Below are 26,706 nucleotides of genomic sequence, written 5' to 3'. Positions count from 1 at the left end.
AACAGTAGTCTTCTTTGCACCTTTATTTGCGCATAGGCAATTCGGTTATTAACTTTCGAGAACATTGGCGAGCACTTCTTTTTAAGCAAGGGTACACCAGTCACAAAAGAGACAATGAAGACGATCATCTGATTATAGACAATATATTATGCGTTTCTAGAGATTGAATTATATACAATATAACACCACCGAAAAAGTTTTACAAATTTATATATCAGTTCAGTAATAAATGGCTTTCATTTGGAAATGTCAGTCCTTGAAGTCGCTTGATTCCCGCCTTGCACCGAGAGACAATTTCCGTATAAATCCCAGTCAGGAATAGTAAAATTACTTGGGATGTAATGCATCTCTTAATCTGATTATAGAAGGGTCGGTTTCCATGAGACCTAGCTCGAATGACAGCTCGACCAATGAGTCCTACTCCATTGAAAAGCTCCAGTACGATTAACCGCAATCAACTGCAAATTGCATGAAAGGAGTTTTCATTTCTTTATTGGCGGAAGAAGAGCGGGTAGTCTATTTGTTTTCATAATCATGCGATTACTAGACAGTCCAGCATCCGGCAGCCGTTCAGCATTTTGAATCTTTTTGGATATGACACGAACCAGATCTCTCGCTTGCTTCAGACTGTAGGCTACAGAATAAAACCCGAGATTAGTTTTTCGAAGAAAGCGTCACAAAACCCTATTCTTTCAATACTCGCTAAAGAAAACTAGATATTGATGTAATCATGATCCTCATAAGGCCCCTTTGAAAAATAAACTATTCTTCTATTCTCCTAAATACATATTTTAAGTTGACTTCCCGTGTGAGTTAGCTTCCATGATTTTTAATGATAATAAAAAATGAGACATTTAACATATTCTATAACAAATTTAGATAATTAATAAGACGATCCTCAATATAATAATCTATTGGTTGCTTTTGCGATATTCATAGAGCAGTACACGACTAGGTGGCAACTGATTTGTGAGCTTTTAAAATAGAAGACATACTTTAAACTCAAGTACTTTTGAAAAATTTGATTTTCTTTAACTGTTTTATCAGCTACAGTTGTAAAGGTAAAATCTGATGATGCTTGTTTTCATAGCGCACTTGCTTTGGCTATGAGAAACAGGAGCTGTGATAAATTCGTATTCACCTTTAAGTCGTGCTAAAATATCTCCTAAAAAGTACTGGCTTTCAATCCATTCATCATAGTCCGGTATTAAGTCGAATGCTGTCTGTCCTTGATAATTTCGAACACGAAAGTCAGCACCTGCAAAAGGCCACGGAGAAGAGAAGTCATTATTTTTCATCATTCGAATTAACCTGAACAAACATTGCCTGAAAACATTAACTTGAAACAAAGGTCAAATCCAACAAGGCCAAAATAACGTCACAAATAGTGTCAGAATTTCTAAACATCTATCAAGTTATCTGAAAGGCTGTTCAAAGAAACATTAGAGGTTCAAAAGGAGCAAAGACAAAGCAATCCTTCTTAAAAAGATTATTCTTAAAAACAAGTAGGGTAAACCATTCAAAGACGGGTTTATGATACAAAAGCAATTTGTTACACTTCTGTCTTTTTGAGCAATCTTTTGGCGGTACAGAACTGTAGTAGTATATTGTGAAATGTCTGCTTTTTTGAAAGTCATTTTCTATATTATTACAGGTATGTTTGATGGACCATGCCTCATGGGGGGCGGGGGTGGAACGGGGGTGCTACAGACCATTTGTTCTATGTATCAGACGTCTCTTTAAAATTCCGCTGAAGTGGGCTTTTGCTCAAAGTCACTTTTGCTCAACGTCTCCGTTAAATGGTCGAAGGTTATTGGCAAAAAATGTAGCTCTCATACCATTTTCCAAGAGAATCTTTGCACCATTCAAGTTATTCGTTCTAGCGGCATAAAACAGTGGTGTGTGTCGATCTTCATTCAGCGCATTGACATCGGATCCCCGATTAATGAGCAGTTCCAGAACATCAGTCATATGTCGTTGGGATGCAGCTAGATGGAGCGGCCTGTGAAAGCAAAACTCTCCCTATCCGTTACTTTGCATACATAATCAAGTTACGTGCAAAGAAGTCATGCATAGTTATGAATCTTTCAATTTCTGGGTATGAATACAAAGTCTTTTTGAAAATTGAATAACAACATAAGAACGTGCTTGTCCGTCAGACCTTGTTTGTTAACCCTTTTGGCTGTTAACAGAAAAACCTGTGTATTCTTTGATCGCTTTCAATCGTACGTACACAACCCCAGCTCAGTTCAAAGTTAGGAGTGAATGTAACGTAGGAGACATAAACATTATACCTAAGAGGTGCGGCTGCAAAATATCAAAAACTATGTCCATGATTGTCGAAATAAGATGGTTGACTTACGTATTCCCTTGCGAATAAAAAATACACGTTGATGCACCAGATGAAAGAAGAAGTTCGATTGTTGCAGTAAAATTCGAGCTGTAAGATTTCAAGAAAAGGTATCTAAGACAGGGAGAAATGCCAGTGACGAAATGCTAATGAAAGCAAATACCAGTAGTTTATTCACAAAAGGCAGGAACTAATCGATTCTATGTTTTATCACGAGGTCCTTTCGATTAGCTACTATAATAAAGTATTAAGAGCCGGGCTTGTATAAAATAATGCAACATTTAATCAAACTATATTGTTAAATAAGAAGTATTTTTCAGGTGATTTCAGAATATAACAACTGAAGATGAAAATATTGCTTTTAAATACACAAACTGGAATATTTTCATAATGGTTCCATAAAAGAATTGGTGAATAGGATAAAAAGCTTCATATAATATATTTATACAATATCCAATACTTTTGCAAAATTGTGTTTAGTTTTACGCCTTCCAACTCGCATTCAATTATAAATTGCGATTCTTCAAAATAAGTACTGTTTTCAGCATAGCTTCAACTTCTCATAACAAGTTTTATTTTCCATTTTGTGTGACACGAGCTAGATATGCACTGTTTTCTCGTCTTTAAAACATTAATATTTATATATTTTAGATTGCAGTTGTTGTATTATGCAAATACATAAATACATTGATACATTGATACATTTAACAAAACCAATAGAAAAATAGGCTACCTTCATTACAATTTTATTCTTTGTGAAATTTTCTGATTAATGCAGATGTTTTTTCTCTGTCAAATCATCTTTGGTAAAGAAATTGACAGAAAATCGACTAATTATATTTTAAATTAAGAAGCAATTACAAAGAGGGAGATATTCACAAGGGTACCATAAAACTTTTAATCGTACCATGGTATTTTGTCCATGAGCAACTTCTCGAGTAAAAGGTCGGGTTCGCTGTCTTTGAAATCGAATGAATTGCCAAGAAGCCTACGACAAGTATAGCCGAGTAAATTGAAAAAGCTTTCTCATCGAGTTTCCATATTCTCTAGATGCAAAATGACAGGACAAGAACTACACTTCTATTTAATCTGAAAATTCAAATCCACTAATGTAAAAGACGATTGGACAAAAAAGGAATTTCTAAACATATCCCATTTGACTTTGAACTGACTTGATTTTTTAAACATGCTTAATTTTAAGACTATCAATTTGAAACTTGAAACGTTCAACTGGTATAAAATTTCGAACATAACTCATAACAATTTGAAATTGAATTGAACTTGAATTTCACAAACCAGCAAGCTGTATCCAAGTGATCATTGGCAATGGCAAGATGGACGAGACTGGGAGGAAGTTCCTAAATATAGAGTTAGTCAAAAGTTATAAAATAAATTCTAAAATCAATATCATGCCTAAAACATATAGATCAACATCGTACCTAGTATATGACAAATCGATGATTGTTTTATTGGTTATCTAGCAAGCATTATAATACACCTGTGTACTAGTTTCAATTAGAACTACAAATAGCCTTGACAGGTCATCAGTAAACAAGAACAGGCAACTGTGGTCTGATGATCACATAAAGTGTGGAACTCAGAGTATCAACTCATAACCGTCCTGTTCTATACACCAAATAGCGTGTACACTCATGCAAGTATATACAGACCGGTAAACAGTTTATTTCAAGATTGGATATCTATCTGATTAGGTAATTCATGTTTGGTATTTGGGGTGACAAAATCTACCCTGCTAAAAGCATTATGAAAATAAATTCCTGTGTACATTAAAGGTCAGTGCGGACAGTGAAAATAGTTCCCGTTACCGTTTCGTCTTCCAGTGCTAATCTGATTGCCCCATCTGAATCCGCAGCAAGCAGTGCTTGAATACCATCTATCCTTCCTTGCATTGCACAGCAATGAATAGGCATCAATTCCCGGCGATTTCTTGTTACCAATGAAATTCGTTTCTCGATCTACAAAGCCAGGAACAAGAATGGTAGGTTTATTCTCAATACTTCTATATACGGCTTGATGCTGCACACAATCTTACTTCTTCATGGAAGGAAAAAGAAACCAAGGATACAACTCACAAACACCTTGACCATAAAAGCAACTTTTGGGGGGGGTGTGTCCCCCTCCAAATTCTAGCAGGGGAGGGGGTGAGATATCTTCAAAAAATGGTATATGATACAAACTTGGTCTATATAAGACGATTCGGAAACAAAAAAGGCTGAAAATAACAACTGTCTTTGGCACAGCATAGGAAGATGAAAACAAAATTCTGAAACATGGGTGTCGTCTTGTTTACATTAAAGCCTGTGGTAATGACTTCATCAAACTGATCTAGTGAAAATAAGTCTCTCCAATTGAAAGCATGCAAATTGCTTTCTGTTAGGCAGTTTCTTCTAATGCAGTTGACTTCAGCATTTTAACAATACTCATTCCCTGTGCTTCTACTTCCGCTTATCGAGAGAAACTTTATTTATCTTTGATATTTAATATAAAATGATAACAACTTCGATGTGACAACAACAAAAAGCAATTATTACCTCAAAAATAAATCTTTTTAATATTTGGCTAATAAATGATAATTCTTTGAGCTAGAATGATAACGAAAAACGTCTATTTTGGATTAATACGTACCAGTTTGTTAATACACTCAAGTTGAGTTGGTTCTCCATTTTCACCGTAACATTTCACATGCAATGGAGAGTTTCTATCCTCATCTAACACATTAATGTCAGCGCCAGATTCCAGCAATAGCTTAAAAAGGACAGTTAGTTTATCTTGCATCTTGCACAAACAGCCAAAGCGATAACATAGACAGATAAAAACAAACAAAGAAAGGAAGAGAATAACTTCTTAGAAAATGGAGTATATAACTCTGACATAAGGCAAACAAATTTGGAAGAGATTTTTACATAATCTGTTCGTTTAAATATTCCAACTTTTGTTTGTATTTTTTAATAAAAATATAGTTAATATTTCTTTAAAAGTTCACTAAAACTATCCAATATCTAATAAAAGTAGACTGTTATGCTTATGACCTTACAAGAAATTAACATTTTTGGTCAGTATAAGCTACGCACACTGTACCTATGAAATAACAAAAGGGATGCGCCAAGCAATCTGTACGCATGCGATACGCTTATACGAATGACGTTTCCACAGAAATGGATAAGATTGATTGATGGCTTGAATCTTGTTTAATATTTTCCAATGCTTTTCCTAAAAAATACCTCGAAGAAAGACAAGCTACTCATCAACTGAAATCATATTGCTTCTGAAAATATCACTGAAACTTTTCATTTATAGTATAATTCCTACTCATGGTTTTGGCTATTCCAAGCTGCCCAAAAAAGTAGGTTGACTTGGGATTCATTTCACCAAGACATGCACAAAGCCAAGTTGGAATAGCTGTTAAAATACGCCAACAAACAAGATCTATTAAACGATACAATGTAATGCTTCGTATCTGAAGAATACCTCCATGGTCATGGCATCCTTTACACGGTGCAGAGGTGTCGCACCTCTGTAGTCAAGCAAATTTACATCGACTCTCTCAGCTAGGAGAATCTAGAAAAAAGAGCAGATTTCAAAAATGCTATCGGCCATTAATCAGATACATTACCAAAGTATTATTTACGGGAATATAATAATAACTTGAATATCATCGTGATACACTATGTATCATGTTCCGATGAGTCATAACGATGAAAACCATCTCAAGGAGATATATTTTAGAAATATTTTTTAGATAAAGACAAAAAGCTTAATCTTAAAGTTCGTTTGATGTTGGTAGCTCCAAATGCAGTTAGACACTTGCCTTGACAGCACCGATATTTCCGAAATAGGCTGCTGTATGAAGAAACGTACTGCCATTTAGACATCTACAAGAAGTAGAAGCGGTTGAGCTTGTTAATGCTTGCATAAAAAGTGGAAAAAATTGAATATAACAATGTTATCTGCATGGCACCCTCACTCTTCCTAAAGGTGAGTCTGCATCAGCCACGTAGCTGCAGGGGGCACGGGGGGGGGGCTGTGCCCCCTCTGGCTACAACAGCTTGCCCCCTCTGGCTATAGTTTTTCCAAATGATATTTTGAAAATTTGGCATGTTTAGAATTTCATGACCTTGATTTTGTCCAAATATATCTGTTTGTTATATATCTGTTTTCTTGTTTTAACGCCTGCCCCCCTCAGGTATGGTTCTTGCTCGAGTTTGCCCTCCCTAGCCGACACTTACAGCTACGTTGTTGGTCTGCATGCAGGCTAAATATTGAGCATAACATAGAAAATACAGAAAATAAAATTGTCATCTCTCTAAAGTTGGGTCTGCACGCAGGCTAAGTTTGCATGGCAGAATTTTACAATCATTTAATCGATATTTCTTTATCGAATCCAAAGAAATGTAACAAGAAGCAGCATCATTGCTATTTTTTATCTTACCTATAAAAAAATCAATGTTCAGGGGGTACTTAAGATGTTTGTCCTTGAAAATCACAGAAAAGAAAATGCAACTGTGCAAAAAATACATGTATCAAGTTATTTTCTTTAGCAATACTGTAACATAATAAATTAGGCCATGGTGCAAATGGGTGTAACTAACTGTGAAGCAAGAATTCTTTGCATATGAAAACACAAAACGACCTTATCCTCTTATCTCCTCTGTGGATTCAAAAGAAAAACGATCTTGAAATTAAAGTTACCCTGTTACAAAGAAAAGAGAAAAGCGATAAGTTGGAGCTGGACAATAACCTGCTTCTGAGACTAGCAAACTTTTTGATACCAAGATGGTGTTCCTTGAGGACGTGCAAAAGAGTGCTGTTGTCTCCACCGATGATCAGAGGTACTTTTGTGGTTAATTCGTTGCTTCTGGCTGAAGAAAAAATGTTTCGGTTAAACAATTTTCCTTTCTGATTACAACAACATCAGAGTTGAATTATCGTTCTAGTATAAACTTTTACGGAGGGGTAAATTTGATCTAGTTGCATTATATCTATAAAACCTTTAAACGCAGAGGTGAGATTCAAATACAAATGCTGTCTACACCGAACAAAAGCTTCTATGCAAGGAATATGGATCGTTTAACGTAAAGCCCTCGGCTGCTATTAGTTGAGTACCAAATGACACAAACATTCAAAATTGATGCACATACTAGTAAGCATCTTGCTCTAGCCTCCTGGAAGTTTTCAAACGAAGCATAGCTTTAATATCAGTAACACAAAGATTTAAGTAAATTAATAGACAAATATTTCAAGGCCAAAGAAAAATAATTACCCAAGAACAGTTGCTTTAGGGTCCGTCAATGCCCAACCTTGAAAAAATGTGTTTTTTTTCTAAAATAGTATCACTGCCAAAGCTAACCACTTACCCTTGTAGAATTCTTTCAGCTCAGAATTTCTCAGTAATTCCAAAGCTGTTTTGCCACTTCTGTTTTTCTTTTCAATATTAGCACCCCATTCTATAAGAAGCTGTAATCAACAGAATATCATCAGTTGTATTAATGTAATAATTAATATTGGAAAACATTGTATAGATACCCAATACTTGCCCCCTTTTTGAGTTTCACATCTTTATTTCGTAAAATGATAAAAAGGCAATACATAATAAAAATACACCAATAATACAAACACCAAAAAAATCATTTCATTCCATCTCAGCCAGTAAACCTAACTCAAATGATAACAAAAATGGTTAAGTCTACGCCAAATTGTTGATAATCCTTCTTTTACCTCGGCTGTTCCTTTTTTTTCAAATATGTACGTTGCGTGTAGTACTTCATCCAGAATAACGATAATATAGTTGGCAAATAAATTTAGTACCAGAATTAAAATATATTAGTTTGATTGGTAAAACACGACGTTTCGAGCATGCACTCGTTATCAAGTGAGTGTTAATTGGCATGTTCATTTTCTTATTCACTAAAGGCTAACAATTGACACTCTCTAAGCCAAATCTGTCATTTCTACAATTAGGTAAATTTGCATTAGTAAGAAAAACAATATACAACGCCCTCGATGGACGTGTAAGCATCGTACCTGTCCAACCCTTTTATGAAGTCCTTCGAGTGCCAGAAAAAATGGTGTTACACCAAAAATATTCAAACAGTCTACGTCTGCACCACTTTCGAGAAGAAATTCGACAATTTCCTGAGATGAAGAATATTATGCTTTTATATGAGAAGAAATTATCCCGTTGATCTAGGGATATGCTAGGGCAGTAGCTTCATACAAGTGAATTTTGGCCTTGAATACAGTTGAGATGAAGTTCTCACGTATGAGAGAGATAGGTAAACAGTAAAAATACTGTAAAGTGCAGTATACTTCATTTCGAAGGCTCTATATTAAATCTCAAGTAAGGACAATGCCAAACTCTAGATTTATTACCTAGAGAACGATGCTCCTTAAGACTAAAGATCTTCACTCTGAGAATTATCACACAACTTACTAATTGTCCATTTCTACATGCAATATGCATTGCGGTGTTTCCAGACTTTTTGTCACGCGAATTAACAAAATTGTGGCTCTTCTCAAAGAATGCAACCTAGAAGAAGGCAAAACAAAATGAGGCGTTTAAAGACTATTATGATTGAAGAAAATGAGCATCAACACACGAAAGGAAGTTGGACATGGAGCTTTAAGTGTTTTTTCAATTAAGAAGTTAACAAGATGAAATTAAATAATAACATCTTACATACACTAAAACTGCTTTAAGCAAATATATCGAGAAAATGACGGGGAAACTGCCATAAAGCTTTTCGCACACTTAAAGGACAAACTTGCTTAGACGAGATAATATAGATTAAATTAAATCGATATAGATTTTCTGTAAGGTATATTATTTAAAGTTGGCTGTTAAAATCTTTTTTGGAAACAACTAGTGCAGCACAACACAGGTATGTTAAAGTCAGAAAATGAAAGTACGACTACATAGTTAGCCTTAAATTGTCCTTGCATAGTTAGTCTTACCAATTTCTGTACAGACTCAAGTTCACCATTCTTAGCAGCTTTATAAAGAAGTCGTTGGCACTGCATGCTATTTCCAGGAAATACTTGATACAAAAATCTGAAACGGTGTTTGATAGAGTATAAATTGACTATTTCATAAGAAATTATAAAAGTAATTACAACGTTTCATGCGACTATCTGATGTAAAAAGCATTGAAGCACTTGTACTGTTATACAAAATGAATATATAAGCAAGAACTAAGATATGTACATAGAGTACTTCTAAGACAAGGAAGATATGAAATAAAAAACTTCTGAAATTATAGAAGTAAGAAAAGAAAATAAAAAATTTTCCAGCAAGGTTATGCAAAAAAATTCATCATTGCAAAAAATGATATGAAATTATATCTCAAGAAAATAAAATTTCTTACTTTGTGCCTTTTTTCAATGCCTTGTTTTTGGACCCACAGTCAAGATAAATCTGAGAAATATTGCTTGAATTTAATATAAAAACATAAAAAGAAAGTTAATACAATAAACATGCATCATTTAATCTTTCTATATGTTAAATCCGGCGTTCATTCGAAAGGACAGTGCTCAATTTTTCGCTATTTTTCGTTAAATAACAACAAGAAAGGTAGGTTGTTGGAAGATCAGTTCAATCTAATCTTTTTTAAGAAGGAAAGAAAATTGTTTGTTTTTTAATCAAGGTCGTAAAAAACATCCATTTCTTCTTAATCAATATAACCAATCTTCACAGTACTCTCTTTATAGGGTAGGGGCATTCATTGGGCCCAATCAAAGGGGGTGCCCATTAATGAATTTCGTCATTATAAAAGCATTTGCACTACCCTACCTCATATTGTGGGAAAGATGACGGTTGTAAGTCAAAAACGTCGTGCTTCTTGATACCAAGAACTTCCCGAGCAGAAACTACGAAACACAATAGTCATATTTGGAGAATTAGACATTGCGAATTGGAAAAGATCACTGGTTATTTGCAATTTGTTCTAAGGATATCTTTCCAGACATGAGTAAGCTACACAAATTTTTATTTTGGAAAATTCGACATCGTTTCTTCAAATGTTATTGATATACGATAAAGAGAACAAAATAAAAACATTAAAAAATTGTATGTTTAGAACGAGAAAATTTCAGACCTAATTTTTAACAAAAACGCCTGAAACCTTAAAATCTATGTTACATAGGTATGTCTCTATATTACGTTTCATTGAAATCTTATCTATGACCATATTGAGCATTTTTCGAAATAAACACTGACGACAAGTAAGATATACAAGTGTCCAATACTGTTAACAGAAGAATAAATTATGACCAGAAGTACCTTTGTTTTTATCATCTGTCTTTAAATCGTCAAAATATTCACCTACAAAATTATTTTTGTATCAAAATGGCCCATCAGTTGTAGCATTATTGCAAGATCTGGCTAATTTTATTATCAAGAAGTTGTATCAAGATGACTAAAATTTTGTACTAACAGGAATTTATAGTTCACAAGGCCTCTAAAGGAATGATCATTCATAACTGTATAAGATAGTAAATAAATTGCCTTTCTAAAAGCCTTTTCATCTTCAACTATTTGCTCGCGTGAATAGATATGTCAGTATCTGAAACTTTTACTTAGAAACAGACAGAATAAGGATTTTGTGCAATGATAAAAAACGAGAAGATAGGATGCTGCAATTAAGCCACTTTAATGGTCCAAGTGTCACACCACACCATTAGCTTTAGATGGATGCTAGCATAAAAATACCCCAAAAAATTGCAATCTTCTGACAGGAACCAATTACGTATTGCAAAAAAGAAAGCATAGAAAAATCACCCGTCTCTACATCTTTGACAATAATTTTTCGGTCTTTAGTGATGCTTTCCTTCCCAGACACATTGTAAAATCCTGTTCCTCCAGTGATGCTCTAAAATGACAACCATTGACAGTTCAGCAAAGTTCGGCAAAAATTAAGCTCGGAGAATATTCTGAAGTGAAAATGGCAATTTTCGATCATATAGTCAGATTGTTAGCAATTCTTATAGACGTATTATAAACTGGCAGAAGTGGAAAAGTGGCTCAGAATCTTGGATAACATTCTGAAACATCAGAGCAGCCCCTCTGCTCTCTTCCGTTTCCAAGCAATTTGAGCAGTCGATAGGCTACAGATTTGATGAATACATCGATAGAGTGATATTTCTGTCAAAATTCCAGTGACGAGTTAAGGTTTAACATTCTTCAGCAAATTCTACTCTTGATAATTTCCATATCAAGCTTCCCATATTCTGGGAAAAAGAAAACACAAAAACCCAGAGCAAATTGGCTAATAATCTCAGACGTGATTTTGTTCCAATTGACAATTTGACAAAAGAAGAGAAAGTGTGAATAGAACTTCGTAAGCTTAGGATGAAGTAGCAATGGTGGGAGACATACCAAGTTGATCATCATACTAGTGACCAGCTCATTGATTGTCAAATTGCTGGAAGGGAAAATGGAAACTGGTTTCTGAATATAATTTTGTAGAAAGAAAACGAGGGGAATTTGGTGGGAATACTTAGCTGGAATGAAATATATTTCAAATAGGGGGAAAGGAGAAAACCTATAGGGCCAGAGTGACTGTCTTCTATAGGGAGTCCATTTTCTGAAGGTTATCAAGGCGTTGAGCCCAAGATATGGATCTTATGCAAAGCTAATTGTACGCTTTTTGGAGGATAATTGTACGTATAGAACGTTTGCTATCATTGTGATCTTTATTTAGTTTTTATGATTTCGCAACAGCGATCCTGGACAAAGGATTGTGAAGGACACTCATGAAAAACTGACATTCCGAATAGCGCCCCTCGTGGGTTTCTGGTTGTTGGTCGCTGTTATCTATGCCCTCGTATGTCTTTCTGCCCTATTACAGCTGACTTCTTCTGCAAATTTCAAGGGACACCTACAACCACTTCTTATCTAGATTTTAAACTGTAACATGGTGGTAGTGACTAGGCCATTTTCTCATTTTTCCTAATCTTCTTTTAGAATTTATAATTTCATCTACACATTTTATTTATTTAGTTTTTAACTTCCATTTCTCAACAAAGTATGAAAAAGAAAACACAAGTATTAGGGCATAGGTAATTGCAATTAAATAACGTTTGAGATGGAGAGTAAAGCTTGTGAGATTCAAGATTCAATTTTTGCAACAGGTTTCTACCACCGTGCCATTTTTGTGTTATTTTTCTCAACGAAAAGGCACATAAATGCTCAAAACATGAAAAAATGTGATAATGTTTTGTTTATATTATACTTAAGCATTGCAGAAAAATGTTAAGGAAAAGTTAAGGAAAAATGCAGTTTAAGGCAAATACCTGGGCACAATTACAACTTCATATCGTTCCTTGATTTTCTGTGCAACTATAGATCTTATCTGCAATTAGAAACAAAAAGCTATACATAAAAAGAAAACTGTTTAACAGGTAAAATTAAAAAAAAACAATTAGAAAATCGAGCATGAGAGCAACACTTCAAAAGAGAAGGAAACCAGAAATTGTTTTTGCTGTTGATCGAGGGAAGCATTCAGTTCTCACGTTTTCATGCTTGTTATCTGTTTCTATTTAGTATTCTCTAAATAGAAACAGATAACAAGCATGTGTATGTTTTAGGACAACGGAAACCTATACTAGACTAAACAGGCAATGTTCAAATTCTTTCGTCACACGTCGGGAATTACGAAACGCTGGCTACTTTTCAAACTTGATTAGAAGAAAAATCGGAAAAACTATATGTGGCTTTATATATGTCTACTTAACTGGAGGAAAACAAACCATGATTTACACATCGATATATAAACAGGACAAAGAACATCTGACAGCATAGGGCTCAAAGATTGATTGGCCAAGAGCTTATAGTAAGTCATGTGACCACTCTCGCAAATGAGTCATGACTTTTTGCCTTGGTCTAAACCTGTTTACATGTTTGGGGATATGATTGGCTAAGCGGCGAGAGAGGCAATGTGATGTAAGGTAAACTCTCTGCCAATCAAGATTTGTGCTTTGTCTATCTGAAATGTTACACTCATGTGTATAGAGACAAGAACATTCGTGTCTCTAATAGTTTACACTACACCATTACACTGATTTCAAACATCAGGAGAAGAGAAGTCTTTACCTCAATACGAACATCAAAAACATGCTTCACCCACGAATAGCATTCTGGTACATTGAAGGTTTGCTCCAGCTCCCGTGTCTCTGAAAGAAGTATTTTAAGAAACTATTTGTTAAATATAAAACAAAACCAAGTAGAGGAGGAAAGTACCAAATGAGAGTGTAGCCAATTAAAAAGGAGAAGAGGATTGTAGCGAAAAAGAGGGCTACCTCAAAAATATCTGAGCAATTGAGGATCAGCAACCGCAAATATTTTATGCAAAATGAACAGTATTTTAACATTCTGCTGTAAAAAGAATGAATTTTCTGAACAGGTGTCTTAAGGCTCACCACTTTGATTTCAAAATGCACGCAATGTGATTTAACTTCTTTAAAGGAGATATAGACATGTCAAATCACGGTGGGATTTAGGAATTTTTCTCCAGTTTGGTATCATTTTAATGTACTGCAAGCAATTATTTTGCTAGAAATTGTGTGTAGGTAAGTGTGCTTTTTGACCCATAAGCCCACTAGACTGACAAGTTCATATCAGAATACTCATTCATATACTGCAATAACCAACCTGATTCGATGTCTTCAAGAGACTTTTCCAGCTCGGTTTTTCTGCAAAAATCAGAAACAGAAATAGAATTGAGAGATGTAATGATGATGTCATCAAACCCTACTTACAGAATCTTTTAATTTTGACTACATTACCGGAAAGCACACGATGAAATACTTTTGAAAACTGCAGAATCAGTTGATCTGTTACAGATCTGTCTCAAAAAATTTGTTACCTATCAAACCACTATAACCAAACCATTGGTTCTAAAAGTTATGAATCAGGCCAATACAATAGTAATTCGTTAACAAAACATGGGTCTTTCATTTACCAAATTTCAAGAAATCTGTAAAAAACTCAATTAATGTTTCATATTAAGTAATATTCCAGTGCTTTGTATTTTTATGTGATCAAAATTAAAAATCATAACAAAATTGTGATGTCATCACTTGATGTGTTGCCACTTTATTTAATAAAAAGTGAATTTTTCATGAACTGAAACAAAGATTGTTTTTTTGGTGCGAGCTACATAAACAAGGCAGTACATAGTATGGGAGTGTGGTGTTCGTTTGGCTCGTGCGATAGGTGCGGAAATTCCGTTAATTTGAATTTTGCTCAATATTTTAAAGACAAAACATGGAAATTTAATCGCGACCTTAATAAAGATAATACAGAAAGTGAGCGTTTAATTATGCAGGGTGAGACATTTACAGATGCTTAGAAGACTTGCTCACAGGTTTCAAAAACTGAAACTCGCTGACTGTTTGCACAAGTTTAAACAAATCAAGAGATGAACAGCAATAACTGAAGGATAAAATCTAACCACGACAATTTCAACTGAAAACGGTTCTTAAATGGCACCTTTTTAGGTTTGCAGAAGTAGTGAGATTGGCCTGTAGTTTTTGAAGCTCGTCGCTCACAGCTGTGTTTTTTGACTTCAGCTTTTCCTGAAACAGAAACAGACAAAGTCGGTTATAATTCCAGCTCAAAGTCTTCGAAGGATGACATAAAAGCAATTTTGATCACTTTTAAGAGTTATCAGGCAATATATTTTAGGCATCATAAACGGCAAGATATAGATTTTTCAACATACCATTTTATCAACAACAGCATTTGATTGCTTGAATCTGTAGCCACACATGAAGAAAAATGCAAAGTAGGCACATTCTGACATGACGTCGCCCTATAAATGCAATAGAAAGCATAATGAGGCTTCATTGTCAACCCTAGGCCATATATGTACTATTTACCCCATCACATGGTGCACCTAGCAAATAAAAGGCATAGTAACGCTAGAAAATTACCACTCAATAAAACGAATTATCTTTCAATGGTTGATAAGAAAGTGATAATCAAGCTTGTGCGCCAAGATTTGTTAAAGATGTTCTTTTTAAATTCTCAGGAAAAGAAAATAGACTTTGTGATACTAGCCTCTACTAGATCTTCTGCAACAAATGGATTTGAGCACTTGAACATTTTGGCAATCGTCCAGAGAACCAAATTCACGGTCCACCTTTACGAATATGGAATTAGTGAGTACAAAAATAACAAATCAATTAAAAGTGTTTAATGAGTCATAATTATAATTATAAAAGGTATTAACTAGCTTTGTGGGCTTTTAAGGGTATTATTTCATTTAGGAAGTTATGTTTTTCCATTTTGGCCGGGGTTTAATTTGGGGGTGCTTTTCTATTCTATTCTTGATTATATCTTAAGTGCAGGTCTCATAAATGTTTCACAACACAGAATGATAATAATCCTTTTTCAACTAACAGCTTAGCATTGAATTATCAATTATGAAGACAGGTAGTCTTTAAACTCTGACCAGGACAATAGTTTAGATTTTGACCCTTTACATATTGCAATTCAAAGTTGTTTTTAATTTTTGTGGGAAACAAGCAAATTGTGCGATTGGAAAATTTCCGGGGTTGCAAATCAAACTCCTGAGAGAATGTTGTACTCGAATTCACATGCAAGTCAAACAGGAATGTCGACCTCTAAGAAAAGACTTAGATAATCTGTTTGGATTTTGAATTGAAAAAACTCATCGAAGCATTTTCTGTAATATTTTTTCTTATTGCTTTTCCAAGAAAAGTCTATTATCTTAAAGCGGTTCTTTTAGTAATACAGAAATCTTCGAAAGAAGAGCACCACCACCACCTCTCCCCCACCTTCAAACATAATCAAAGTTGCACCCCGAAGCAAAAAAAGTTGCTTTATGGCATCGTAAGACGTGGATAATTTCCTTCCAATATACCTGTCATTTAGAAGTACTTCGGTTGTAAAGGTCTCTGGCACAAATGAATTGACTAATGCAGATAAAACCCTGAAAAGGAATCAAACAAGCATGTATTCTATATGCTTAATCTCAATTAGAAGTTATCAAAGTTATGGTGAGACGGTATTTGCGTATACACTTTAGCGATTGGAGATTTAAGAAAAACGATCAGTTGAAGAAAAGAAAATACATCAATAGAAATAAGGGAGAAACTTTTCACAGATGGACGAAATGTAGTTCAATTAAAAAATGTTATGAAAGTTGAAATAAGTATCTGAATTATAGTGTTATATCAAGAGAAAAGAACGATTTTAACAGATACAGAAAAGGTCACGAAAACGGCACAGTTTTCTTTAAAGAAGCATCTGGTATATATATAAAAGTCGTTGGTGAAATTAAAGTACTTGGTAATAAAGAGCTAAAAACCTGCTATCTGATAGATCATCCAGGCTCTAAAATTGCAAAAAGCAACATATTTCAAACAACAAATTCCATCAATTACATCGGCTATCGCGATAATTCAATGGCAAAAAAATTTTATTTAAGAACCGTGTAGCCAAAATTAATTGGCAACTTAGAAGAAAACCTACATAGTTGTTTTCCGTGAAAAAATAAACATTCCAGAAAGTATTTCAATATTTAATAGAATGAAAATAAATTTTCCAGGAGAAGAAGATCGGATTAACAATTCGAAAGTTTTTAATGATGACATACTACTTGTTGCATTTTAGAAATTATTATTTACCATCTCTAAATCTAGTAATGTCAATTAGGTAGATACTTTTGCTCATGAGTTCTATGCATAGAAATATTTGCTATGAGTACATAAAAGAAATCCAGTGCTACTTAGACATTTTTTAGCAATTCTGAAAGAAGTAAAGCCTCCTAACCTCGTATTTTTTAAAAATATCATATCTCCAAATAATATTCTACTTTGTCTTTTGCTTATTCTGGTATGGAGGATCTTTTGAAAGGGTGATTCTTTTAAAAAAAGTGAATCTTGCGAGTGCGTGAGTGGGCTTGAACGTGAGTGCAAAAGCTAAGTGAGCATGTGAGCGAATGAAAGCGTGAATGAGTAAGCGAGAGAGTAAGCGTAGGAGTGAGTGAGTAAGTAATAGAATCTATTTTGAACTTGTTCTCTGTAAGGCATTGGGATGTTTCTAGCGAAACTCTGAAAGCCCGAAATATTTTTCCAGCTATAAGCATTAGTTATTAATTTTTACTCACCAGCACACCTCTTTTGAGCTTTGAGCCATCTTTCGTCATCTACGTGAGATTGAGTCATCAAATATCAAACTTTTAGAATAATAATCGTGTTATAATTATAATTCTAAGTATTGTAATTCCTTCAATGTAAGCAAATTTGTCAACCATATGTGCTATCCATACGTGCTATCAATGTTGCATTGTGTCAATCAGTACTATTCTATTGTTTGAAAAACTTTGGCCGCATTAAATACAGCAAAGATGTTTCAGTCACTATCAGAGTCGACTACTTGATAAAACTCAAATGAATCACATTTACATCTATCATACCTAAGGAAAAATATTTATAATTTAAATATAACTGCAAAATATGATCGTGTTCCTAGATTTTCTTTAAATTGCTCTTTCCAGTTCATTTTACATTAGGATATCCCTTGATCAGATGATTATAAGAAGTAAAATGGAGAAAATTTATTTGAATAAGACAGGTAAAACGGCTGACATAGATTTTACACATGAAGTTCTATGGAAAATAACAATAAAACAAAACTACCTTCAAATGAACGTTGATCAAATCCAAAATACAATAGTCGGGATCAGGGTAGTCATTTGGCTTTATTTTTTTCCGATTAATCATCTCTGCATCTCTAAAATTTGAAACCCGCTACTTCAGATAGACAAATTTTCAAATAGGGTAGTGAAATGAGACAGCAAAATTATGAACTGAGACTTTTACATACTTTTAGAATACTACATACTCTTAAAATCATTAAACAAGACAATGGAATACAAGCTGCACTCCGTCAATAACAATGACGACTTCATAGGACAAATTTCAACCCGGGTTGTCTTTCACCTCAAGCCGAGACGAAACTTGGGATTGAAATTCGTTCATATGAGCTGATTTTCAGTCCCAAATCTCCTTTCATTTATTTTATTCCTTCATACAACTCAGACCAGATTGAGCCAACTTCCAGATTCAAGGTCAAGTAGGTTAGATATACTACAGCTTTCGAAAATTCTACCAATTGAAACCGAACACCTTTTGGCTTTTATCACTCAAAGAGCCTCTGAAGTTCTAGCAAAAATTAATAGCTAAAATAAAGCTACCTAATTATTCAGTTTGGTAAAAACTAAAATCTGCTTGAACACTGAAAAAACTTTGAAATGAGATGATTGAGGAATAGATATAATTTTTTATTTAAATTCATTTTCTTTTCCTTTTTGAGAGCCAAGGATCAGGTTTTTGTAGAGTTTTTAAGTATGCTTCCCATTTCCAGTGTTCACTTCTAATTTTTGTCGTCAATCTGTCACGAATACTTCGCAATAATCTGTGACGTCAGAGGAAACAAATGAAACATTACTGAACATGAACAGGGGAATTCTTGCAGCACTACTTTGAACATACAAATACTCTAACGATTCTTTGATTATTCATCACGGGTAAAAACTGGAATATTTCAATGAAAACAATGAAATTATGTTTTGAAACAAGAAAACGTGAGTTTGGGATGCAAATTAGGCAGCCTAAACGTGTAAATTAGGCTGTTTGGCATTTATGGCTAAACAATTTCCGACCAAAGGTGTGTAAGGAGGGCCTAATCTTATTTATTAAAACTCATATGACGCAAATTATGCCTGGTCATACCTTTCTTCTACTGCTTGTTTCAAGGACCACTGAAACGGTAAAAGAGAATTTAGGTATTTCAAAATCATTATTTATCCTACAGTTAAGACGTTAAAAAGCAAAAATACTTTGAAAGAAACTGCTACCATGAGGCATGAGTTTTGCAAAGAATGGCAACAATAGACGTTAAAAGATCTACAGAGGCAGATTTGTGTTTTAGTTTCAAGGTTAAGCTGTTTCTGCATTTTCTCTGTAAAGGGAAAAGTTGCTGTCCCCTGAGTTAGAACGCTATTTTTTCGCAGATGTGTGCAATGTTGAAACTATCTATCTAAACAACCGGCTAGATTAATAACAACATGATAAGCTAAGTCAAATTTTATACTAAGTTTACTTTGCAAATAGAAAAGGTACCTTCTTTTTACATGGTTTCTTTTCTTCCTCTGTGGTTGGTTTTAGCACAACAGACCTTGATCCAAACCCGGACAGCAAAGATTTGTCAACTTCATATGCTTGCGTCTTCTGCTGTGTCACTGGAGGGGCCCACTAGAAAAACATGGAAATCGAGAACATAAAATTTCTCAACAAATGCCGGGACGTTGCAGATATACGGCAAATGAAAAGAAGATGGGGTACCCGATCAGATCTTGGTCATCGAGGCTATTAAACTGTCTCTCATTTGCAACAACGAAAAAGTCCTTAACGAAAAGAAATAAGAATACAATATAATATTTTAGTTCATCATAGGGAGGCATACTGGAGATTCCCTAGTTTCAAGCAACGTGTTTCCATCACAGGGGTGATAGCCGACAGGGGCATCATGATACAGATGGCTCAACAAATACAAAAAAGGTAATGTAGGGAGTCAGGTTTATATCAAGACCCGCTTCTCACAAGACTTTTCAATAAACATGTCTAAGAAAATCTATTAGTGGTGAGAGAAACATAGCCACGCATACAGAATGGCATGGTACCACACACCCTGAAAAAGCTTGTCAAAATGAAGGGGCTGCAAATATAAAAATGAAGACCGTCCAATAGAAACTTAAAAAACTTTTCTAACGGAGTGCCTAGAACAGCAAAAAAGGAATAAATCTTACCATAACACGCAGAAAATTAATGCTTAGGAAAAAAATCATACACGTAATATGTAAATTAGCCTGTTCTTGTTATAAAATCAACAAACAAATATTGCAAATTCTTGTTTTATGAGTCTTATCACTGTAATACTTTAGTTATACTTTTTAATAAACGACCCAAGCCATAAAAATTCTTCTCTCGAGTCGTACCAGTTACAGTATCATCAAAAAGTATATTTGAGCAGCTGCAGAAAACAGTGTTCTAGTCCCTAGTTCAAGAGTCTATGTTCTGGTATCTAGTAGCAATTATGGGGAAAAACTACTTTGAAAAAGGCAGTCGCTTCTCTATGCTTGACAGAACCTCAGTGAGCCATTAGCTCAAACAATTTATTTCTTTAATAACATCAAGATAAGAAGCTTATCTTTAAATACTAGGAAAATCCTAATCCCTAAAGTAAATGATTATTTCCTATTGTGCGATACCAGAAACACTTAAATATGATCGGTGAAAAACAAGAGTGAGTCTAAGAATAAACACAGGCTCCAAGCAATCTTGAAATGCTTTGGAAGTCAAGTTAAGATTTTATTATCAATATATGAAAAAGAGGCAAAACTGTATATGACGTCAGATGATATAGCTATTATGGCAATGTCACGGCATCTTGTGACAAATCCACAAACAATCTCAAAGAAAGAGCATCTAGAACTGGAAGAGGATACACTACAATTTTAGACATGGCAGAAGGGTTTGACGTTCATAGACTGACAGGAGACAAAGAAGCGACCAATCCAACACTACAAGATAAATGTCGCGCGGTAATATTAGACGCAAGCGGCATTGAGAACAGTGCAGATCTCCGTAAAAAGTTGAATTTACCAGGACCGCTGATCGACTTTCTAACAAAACAGTTTGGTTCTGATGATTTCTTTATCAACAAAGAAGATGTAACGGCCGAAGACATTTCAACAGAAACCTACAAAGCAACATGCATGCTCGACAAAAGGAATGTTCTTCTAAAATGCATCCCTAATCGAATACTCTCCGAGGAAAACCGAGAAAAAATCCAAGCCTGGAGAAAAAAGGATCTAAAAGGAATACAACGTTGCCTTGTATCATTTCAAGAAGGACAGAAAGAAATCTTTATTTTAGAGGGAGGGCTTCATGGTATAAAAGATATCATTGGAATAATGAAAGGAAAAGATATGCGACCGGACGAGATTTCTATATGGTATTTGATGAAAAGAATCACAGAAATACTTCAAGGTCTCCAAGAGAAGAAACTGCAGTACCAAGAACTTGACATGAGCAAAATATGTATAACAAGCACTGGAGATGTTTGCATGTACAATCCAATCCGGTATATTAGTGAAAATCCAAACAACGACCCATTTGCAATATCTGAAAGCGGATCCTCAGCAATATACACACCACCAGAAGTGATTTCAGGTGAACAACCAACCATTAAATCAGATATATGGATTGTTGGATGTGTCCTCTATGAAGTTGCAATGCAAAAGCCAGCATACTCTGTTACCGGAACTGATATATTTGCATCCCTTAATGAAATTGTTGAGGGCAAAATGCCAGAAACACTGGACAGTGAATACTCTAAAGACCTTCAGAAGATTTTAACATCATGCTTACATGTGCAAATGCAAGGGCGCCCGGGCTTAGAAACTCTTCTTCAAAAGGCCGAAGAAAAACTGAAAGATGGAGCGTATGATTTTAGCAAGTGGCTTCAGAATCAATAAACAATGTTAGTGAACAGTAAAAGAGCTTACGTAGAAGTGTAATAACAAAGGGGACAAGTTTTCACAATAAATTCAAGCAAATAGGTTTTTTATTAATATTACTTTCACATGTCACAAAAGAGATTATCTATATAACCGAAAAACATTCGTTTAGAAGTGTTTATTATTTTTTTCATTATTCTTTGATGAAATAATCATAGCTACTTATAGTGCATCACGAATATATTGTAACGTATGAACCGTTAAGAAAGACATCAAAGATAAAAATTAAAATCTTGTAAAGAAGAGACGTTGGAATAATAGCCTAATGTGATAGGCAATCAATTAAGATTGGTTTAGAAAAAAGAAACTTCTTATTCACAGAAACGATATGAAGAAAATAACACGATAACACAATTAACAGTAGTGAAAAGAGCTAAGCGTCGATCAAAAGGATGTTTTCCAACTGCCAACAAGTAGATGATCGAATGATAAAACACAGTTGCATAAATGAACTGTCGTTAGCCATGGAGTAAGTGAGTTACTTTACGGGGATATTCCTGAAAAAGACTTTAGCAAATAGAGATTAAGCATTAACCAGGCTGCAAAGATAAATATAGAGATAATATACCATTCCCTGTGTTAAGAAATCTAATGATTTCAAGATAAATTTATCTCTGAATCATTAGGCCTGCAAAAAAAAGAAAATGTGCATGACACCTTACCTTATTTGCAAGCCAAATGAAACTAACCAGAAGCATTCAAAAAAAGTTAATATGAAATCGTTAATTAGAAAAAAACATCTGACGTATGATATAAATATTATCTCACCGTAAACTGCTTGGATAACAACGTGTTCTCATCTTTCTGTTGCAGGAAGTCAGATCTTTCCCATACAAACCAAATATCATTGCATACTAGGGACCACAACAGGTTGAACACCTATAAAAACAGAAGTTCAGCAAAAACATAATATCTAAATATTCAATCTAAATCAATGAACCTGTTGATGAGCTTTATGTATAATACAAATCTTCTGAAACCTTTCAGAAAGGCAATAAATATAATTAAACAAGTAGCTAAACAGTCATCCAACATTTGAATTTAATAGCAACATATAATTTCTGTATGAAAACCCTATAGTTGCCAAAAGATGGTGAGTGTGCCTTGAGAGAACAGTTGCAGCAATATGTCACAACTTCTAACACCAAACTGAGATAATCTAAGGCCTCCTGTCCATTAAAAATCCTAAATTTGGCCTCTTCATTTAAGGCCATCTTGAATTAGCCCCAACCCCTACACTTGTTTTAATACCAGAATAAATCAAATATTTGTCTGTTTCCATTATTTACAGAGTGCTTTTATTTTCAGCAGACTTAAAAATGATCTTAAAAATGAGCTATTAAGGCAACTTGTAAACAATTTTTCCAAGCATCCCTTACTTACGCACTTTTCAAAACCCCATCCAGAAACATCTCAAATTAATAAGCTCCAGGATTGGGGATTGGGGTTTAATCACAGCAGCCTCTCCTTACCCTGAAGAACAGGATTTATCAGCAAATTTTGAAAGCCTTTCATCACAAAATTTATTTTTATATACACTTTTTTGGGCAGACTATTGATTGTAAAAAGCTTTTTGGTAAGAAATTAGTTCTTGAAGTTGGCTTTGAAAAAAGCAAACATATTGAGTGACACTAAAGCTTTTCGTCTGACACTCTTCAGAGTATAAAAATTCAGAACATAGATCAAAACACTGAGCTAGGGAATATGTATATACCCAGTTGTGCATCAAAATATGCCAATTAGAGGAGCAAGCACATGACTGTTGAGCAGGACTTTCTGTAAGAAATAGCCCACACGAGTGGCCCAGCGCTTGCGTGATTCCTATTGCACAAGCGTTCGCTCTAAAAATGATAATATTCAACAATGCTAAAAGCGTCCATCATGTTTATAAAAATCGTATGATCCTTTTGTTAAAGGTAATATCAAATGAAAACGAACTGTTACGATGACCTTTAATGCATTCCAAAAAAGATTAAATACCCAATACAAATGTGCTTTGTTTATAAACTTTATGTACATCACAAGGTTCATATAGATGTTATTGCGGGATGATTGCACAATTGTTCTTCTTTTTTAAAAACGCTTTTACTGCCCAGAAAATTTTCAAAGTGCTATTGTAGTTCAAAGTGCCAATAGTATTCCTAAACATTCGCGGTGGAATTGATTTTCAAATGCATTTTCTTGTGGAAATGTGGTTATGTCAGCTTATTTATACTTCCTGTGTTTTGTTAGATCAGTTTTTTATTGTCTATGTCACTTGCTTGGGTCACAAACGATGACTAGAAATGTGTTAACTGATGAGACTTTTATTCCTAAAAATTTACCATTTTGCGCCAGTGATCAAACGCTCATGTGGTTGGGTTTGCGCAAAAGCTGATGCGAGCAATCATTTGCAAAACGAAAAGGCCTGGTTGAGGCTGCCCAATCAGTGTTGTTGCCAATTGAAAATGTTACCAATAAGTTTTTGGTACAAAATATTAAAAATAAATTTTAAAATCATTTCTTAACATTAATTTGGCTTTTTCTCTACATCCTTCCAATTCAATGTCAAAGCAAGTAGGGTTGTCAAATTTCATTGACACTTCATTTTAATTTGTATATAGTGACTTGTTTACCATAAGCAAGATATACAATAATATTCTTTAGAACAACTTAAGCGGGACTACATCAGACTTTAGAAATAACACCTTACTTGATCAGTGTCTTTCATTGCAAACATTCTTGCATCTATTTTGAAATTCTGTGGTATTATTTCACTATAAAAAAACAACTCATATCATTATTTGACAAAAGATTTAGAGTGCTTATTAAATGAGTTTTTTCTTCAATATTGCTTGCATTATTAACAGTAAAAAGAGTAGCACCTCTTGGATATATATATTTCATTCTTTAAAGATGTCAATTTTTAAGCATTTACACAGGAGTGTGTTCAGAAATAGTAATGTTGGCTTGCATATAAAGAAAGTAGGGGCAAACAAAAGATTATCAAAATTTGAGGAATGACAGATGAAGAGTTGGTTTTCTATTATTTAAAGTCAATTTTTTAATCTGCCCAGTAATTCCCAAGTTTTATCAGCATCAGTTCCATCTCATGCAAGGCTATTTTGATAAATTCAACTACAGGACTTAGGGTTAAAATCCAAATTGGCAAGTAAGAATTATATATACTGGTGTTTGAGTTCTTGAACCATCCATTCTACTCTTGTTTCTTTCTGCACCAAAGACAGGCTATAGAAAAAATTTATTTTGTTACAAAAGAAACTAAATATCTTAATTCATTTCTCAAAAATTCCAAATAGCGTAATTCAAATTTACAATAACATGTTAGTCCAAGTAAACATGTTTAAATTACTTGAAAAGGGTAACATTAAAATGAAAAAGGAACAAATTGCTGTTAAGTTGATGCAGGATACGGCTGATACAGCCAGGATACAGAAACCATGAATGGAAGATGACAGTTGGGGGCAGTTGATACTAGAGATCTTTTCTGCTGACTAACAGGTCATCTGCAAGTACAAATAAATGCTGGTGAATGACTTTGGTTCCTACACTTCATAATTTTCTATTTTATCACAATTCACATGACATTACAGTAAATGCCAAAAATACAAAGAGAAAACATTTAAATGACATACCCATCAAAACTTCTTATCTTTTTGAAAGGCTTTCCAGTCAGGCCTATGTGTGAAAATTAGTGTCATTGAAAATATTACATTAATCCACGGGCGCCGGAGAAGGGGGCACAGGGGGTCAATTGCCCCTGCTGCTTTTGATAAGAGGGGCAAAGGGGGCTAAAGTGCCCTTTTTATAGAAGTGCTCTTTATGCTGGCTTTTTGTACAAAATCCATGAGATTCATATGAAATCCTGACTGAAGTGCCTAATTTATGACGACATTTCTTAAAACTTGAGAAGGAATTTCTTATGCCAAAATTTAGCCGATTTTTGAGATACTGGCAGAAGATCGAAACAAAATGACAGTTACGAAAGAATTGTTTGTACCTGGAAATTATTTTTTCAAATACCCTTTTACTCAAGCCCGCCCCCCTTGCCCCTTCCGGTGTCCCTGCATTTTCAATTATAAGCTAGATATCTTAATTCATGCGTCATTCTTGAAGCATCACGTAGCCTTGAATTAAAGAATAACAAATCTTGGTACTTCATTGTTTAGTAAATAGTAATAACTCCAAAGTGAGGGGCAAAAGCTAGATCTATTGGACATCAAACATCCTAAAGAAAACAAGAAGCGTTTATATCATTGCTTTGCGGATAAAGACGAAAACGAGAGTCCAGGCACAAGAAAATGCAATGGCTTACTTTCAAGCAGCATCTTCATATTATATCCCTTGAGCAAATCAACCAAAACATTTTCCATAAGATGTCCCGTTGAATGACTGAGTCTAAGATTCATCCATGCTGTAAAACCATTTATTCTAGTGCTTAAAGACATTGTCTTTAATAGAATAACAAGATATAAACAACAAGGCCTTGGAGAGAGAGCTTCGAGAATCGCCAGTGATGAGTTTCCTTCAAATTATGCAACAGAATAACTTCATTAACTTTCCAAGAAATAAGTGAAAATTATTTTTTTCAGATTTTGGTGCTCATCAGGTTAAAAATTTCCATAAATTAAGATATATAATTGTCTTTCCATTTTATATTTCGTCCGTTTGATCTTTTCATCACTCTGGCCTAGCAACAACACCAACAAATTCTAAGGCGACTCTGCATAT

The 26,706-nt window shown here is 34.4% G+C and overlaps 2 protein-coding genes across 2 annotated transcripts; one reads left to right on the top strand and one right to left on the bottom strand.

Annotated features, from left to right (window-relative positions):
- Positions 1-117: 117 nt before the first annotated feature.
- On the bottom strand, positions 118-26,693 carry LOC135684610 (uncharacterized). The gene is made up of 37 exons (XM_065200243.2): positions 26,291-26,693; positions 25,611-25,653; positions 25,144-25,203; positions 24,668-24,731; positions 22,744-22,854; positions 19,517-19,648; positions 19,127-19,155; positions 18,032-18,125; positions 17,500-17,538; positions 16,699-16,724; positions 16,252-16,320; positions 15,426-15,507; positions 15,088-15,177; positions 14,856-14,941; positions 14,016-14,056; positions 13,458-13,537; positions 12,659-12,717; positions 11,742-11,787; positions 11,145-11,235; positions 10,647-10,688; positions 10,158-10,234; positions 9,733-9,782; positions 9,323-9,419; positions 8,802-8,897; positions 8,393-8,503; positions 7,726-7,825; positions 7,110-7,230; positions 6,180-6,243; positions 5,840-5,929; positions 4,997-5,116; positions 4,177-4,326; positions 3,647-3,708; positions 3,258-3,338; positions 2,363-2,440; positions 1,839-2,002; positions 1,142-1,258; positions 118-634 (listed from the first exon to the last, which is right to left on the bottom strand). Exons 1-37 carry the CDS (start codon positions 26,421-26,423, stop codon positions 483-485), a joined length of 3,147 nt encoding a protein of 1,048 aa, XP_065056315.2. The 5' UTR covers positions 26,424-26,693; the 3' UTR covers positions 118-482.
- LOC135684613 (serine/threonine-protein kinase Nek6) lies at positions 19,650-22,136 on the top strand. Its single transcript, XM_065200247.2, has one exon. The coding sequence runs from the start codon at positions 20,917-20,919 to the stop codon at positions 21,931-21,933; it is 1,017 nt and encodes a 338-aa protein (XP_065056319.2). The 5' UTR covers positions 19,650-20,916; the 3' UTR covers positions 21,934-22,136.
- Positions 26,694-26,706: the final 13 nt, after the last annotated feature.

Source organism: Rhopilema esculentum, unplaced genomic scaffold (assembly GCF_057945365.1).
Source record: "Rhopilema esculentum isolate cy_ngs unplaced genomic scaffold, ASM5794536v1 HiC_scaffold_35, whole genome shotgun sequence".
Taxonomy (NCBI): Eukaryota; Metazoa; Cnidaria; class Scyphozoa; order Rhizostomeae; family Rhizostomatidae; genus Rhopilema; species Rhopilema esculentum.
Note: the sequence above shows the minus strand (reverse complement) of the source record. Positions and strands in the feature narration are given on the sequence as shown.

Bases quoted from the DNA above. Each gene is read 5' to 3' on its own strand.
- LOC135684613 (XM_065200247.2), top strand. From the start codon at position 20,917: ATGGCAGAAGGGTTTGACGTTCATAGACTGACAGGAGACAAAGAAGCG.
- LOC135684610 (XM_065200243.2), bottom strand. From the start codon at position 26,423: ATGTCTTTAAGCACTAGAATAAATGGTTTTACAGCATGGATGAATCTT. The intron at 9,783-10,157 runs GTAGGGTAGTGC...AATATTTCTCAG, and splicing joins CATCTTTCCCACAATATGAG to ATTTATCTTGACTGTGGGTC. The intron at 3,339-3,646 runs GTTTGTGAAATT...TACTTGTCGTAG, and splicing joins CACTTGGATACAGCTTGCTG to GCTTCTTGGCAATTCATTCG.